Source organism: Sphaeroforma arctica (assembly GCF_001186125.1).
Source record: "Sphaeroforma arctica JP610 unplaced genomic scaffold supercont1.986, whole genome shotgun sequence".
In the NCBI taxonomy this organism is placed as follows: domain Eukaryota; class Ichthyosporea; order Ichthyophonida; genus Sphaeroforma; species Sphaeroforma arctica.
The window spans coordinates 22,540-25,082 of record NW_014039572.1 but is presented as its reverse complement, the minus strand read 5'-3'; the positions used below and the strand labels follow the sequence as shown (position 1 = coordinate 25,082).

The 2,543-nt window shown below is 41.2% G+C and overlaps 1 protein-coding gene across 1 annotated transcript in view; it reads left to right on the top strand.

Moving 5' to 3' along the window:
* SARC_09561 (hypothetical protein) overlaps positions 1 to 1,563 on the top strand; it is a gene marked incomplete at both ends in the record, with an annotated part of 3,850 nt that extends 2,287 nt beyond the window's left edge. Inside the window, 4 exons of the mRNA XM_014296422.1 lie at positions 79 to 171; positions 295 to 478; positions 640 to 773; positions 1,445 to 1,563. Coding sequence (XP_014151897.1) covers positions 79 to 171; positions 295 to 478; positions 640 to 773; positions 1,445 to 1,563 — 530 coding nt within the window. The remainder of the gene's footprint in view (positions 1 to 78; positions 172 to 294; positions 479 to 639; positions 774 to 1,444) is intronic.
* Between the last annotated feature and the right edge of the window lie 980 nt (positions 1,564 to 2,543).

Sequence of the window (2,543 nt, the reverse complement as noted above, 5' to 3'; positions counted from 1 at the left end):
TGTGTGTGTATATGTTTATGTATATGTATATATATATATATATATTCATCTTCTTTCAATATTGCTTTATTTCGCAAGGGAGCCGTATTGAGCCTGAAGAGGAAGAATCCCAATCACAAGCCACATGGATGGATACACAGAAACATTCAGAGGCGCACGTCAACGATGGAGGTATACACAGAGCAACATTATTCTATACACTTAACGTCCTTTCTTTGCTTGTATGTACGTGTATGTATAACTATATCTAATGTGCACTATACCTCGTATCATATATTGTCTATCTCAACTAAGGGAGCGTTCGTGACCGCAAGAAAGCGATGACCCATTTGCGTAAGGCGTATATGCTTGGAGCCAGAGAAGAAGCGCTGTTATGTTTAGAACTGAGACTGTTAGAGGAGACGGATGATGAATCGGCTATGGAGACACTACTGCTGAAGTGGCTGAACTCTTCCCCCGATAGTCCTTTTGTAAAACGGTATGTCCCGTCACTCGTACATATGATCGGATTCCTAGTCTTTATACGTATTTTCTTCATATATAAATATATATATATATAGTGATATCTATTTCTGCTATTTCCCTACCAGCCCATCGTATGCCTTTCCTTACTTGCGTATTCCCATGTACGTACTATAGGCTGTGGTACGTGTTTCTCACCAACTACGCTGTAGAGGCTGATGAACCGGACATAAGCGCTGCAATGCTTTCGCTGGTCCATTTAGATCCCACTGACCAGTGCCTGGCCAATGCGGCAGAGGTGTACGAGGAAGGTGTGTGACGAGAGCCGTGCCGTATCCAAGCACGTTGCTATGCGGGCTGTGTGTATATGTGTGTGTGTGTATATAAGTAAGGTGACAGGTGTTGTCATGGATGTGTGTATGTATGTGTATATGTAAAGGTATACAATTTGCTCTGTGGCTCTCATTCATCTGTGACAGTTAGAGCCCTCCAATGTGCCTGAGAAATGTATTATGAATTATACAAGCATGGGTATGATTGCTGTATGCACGTATTCATATACGTGACAGTATGTGTATGTGTGCAAGCCCGGATGTGTGTATGCGCGTAAGCGTGTGCGAGTTTTAGGGCTATGTGGACACTTGGACCACTGGCCCCCATAATCAGGTTTCTGGACCGGCACGCATTGCATTGTCCTGAACATAACATATGCTTATCCCAGGCGACCTGTCCTACAAGCGCTGGTGCAAGGGCTATGTGGACACTTGGACCACTGGCCCTAATAATCAGGTTTTTTGGACCGGCACACACTGTATTTTCCTGAACATAACATATAGCTTGTCCCAGGCGTTGTCCCAGGCGACCTGTCCTGTAAGCACTGGTGCAAGGGCTATGTGGATACTTGGACCACTGGCCCTAATCATCAGGTTTTAGGACCGGCACACACTGTATTGTACTGAACATAGCGCGTAATTTGTCCCAGGTGATATATCGCTAGCCACGCTGGTGACGGTGTTGTGCACCCGCTTGGACCACTCCCCATTCCACCAGGACGTCAAGTTGTGGACTCAATTGGCTGATTCGCTCGAGGAGAATTGGTAGGAGGAATGTGTGGTGATTACTTGTGTAGGGTGTACTTGTAGGTATTCGTTTACTGTGATTGGTATGTATAGATGTTAATTAAAGAGACCTAGTTGGATATGTGGTGTATGTGTACGTGCTTATGAATGGCCATACTTATATACGATATTTTTATATCTATTCTTCTACTGTGATTGACCTGTATAAGTGTTGTTTAACGAGACCTAATTGGATATGTGGTGTATGTGTACGTGCTTATGTATGGCCATACTTATATACGATGTATTTATATCTATTCTTTAACTGTGATTGACCTGTATAAGTGTTGCTTACCGAGACCTAATTGGATATGTGGTGTATGTGTACGTGCATATGTATGGCCATACTTATATACGATGTATTTATATCTATTCTTTAACTGTGATTGACCTCTATAAGTGTTGCTTAACGAGACCTAGTTGGGTATGTGGTGTATGTGTACGTGCATATGTATGACCATACTTATATTCGATGTTTTTATATCTATTATTCTACTGTGATTGACCTGTATCTTACTGCTAACCCACACTTTTCGTTGCTGCTGCAATTCCCCTTTGTGTTTTACATCATGTCATTTCTATGCACCAATATTTGAACCACATGCGCGACACACAACTGCTACACTATACTTAAATGCACTGCAATCCTTCTGGTTATATGTATATACTAGTATACTATACCTAAATTGCTTCCTGGGAACCACCCACTTACCACTTACATGCTTATAAGCCTTATACGTATATATACACACCAGATGGCTATGAACATATCTTACCCTATCTCTCACTCACCTACCACTTACATGCTTATAAGCCCTATAATTTTATATAGACACTCGTTGGCTATATATATATATGTATATATATATATATATATATATATCATACCCTGTCTCTCATTCACTTATTATCTGCATGCTTATAAGCCCTATACTTGTATATAGACACCAGTTGATTATATAT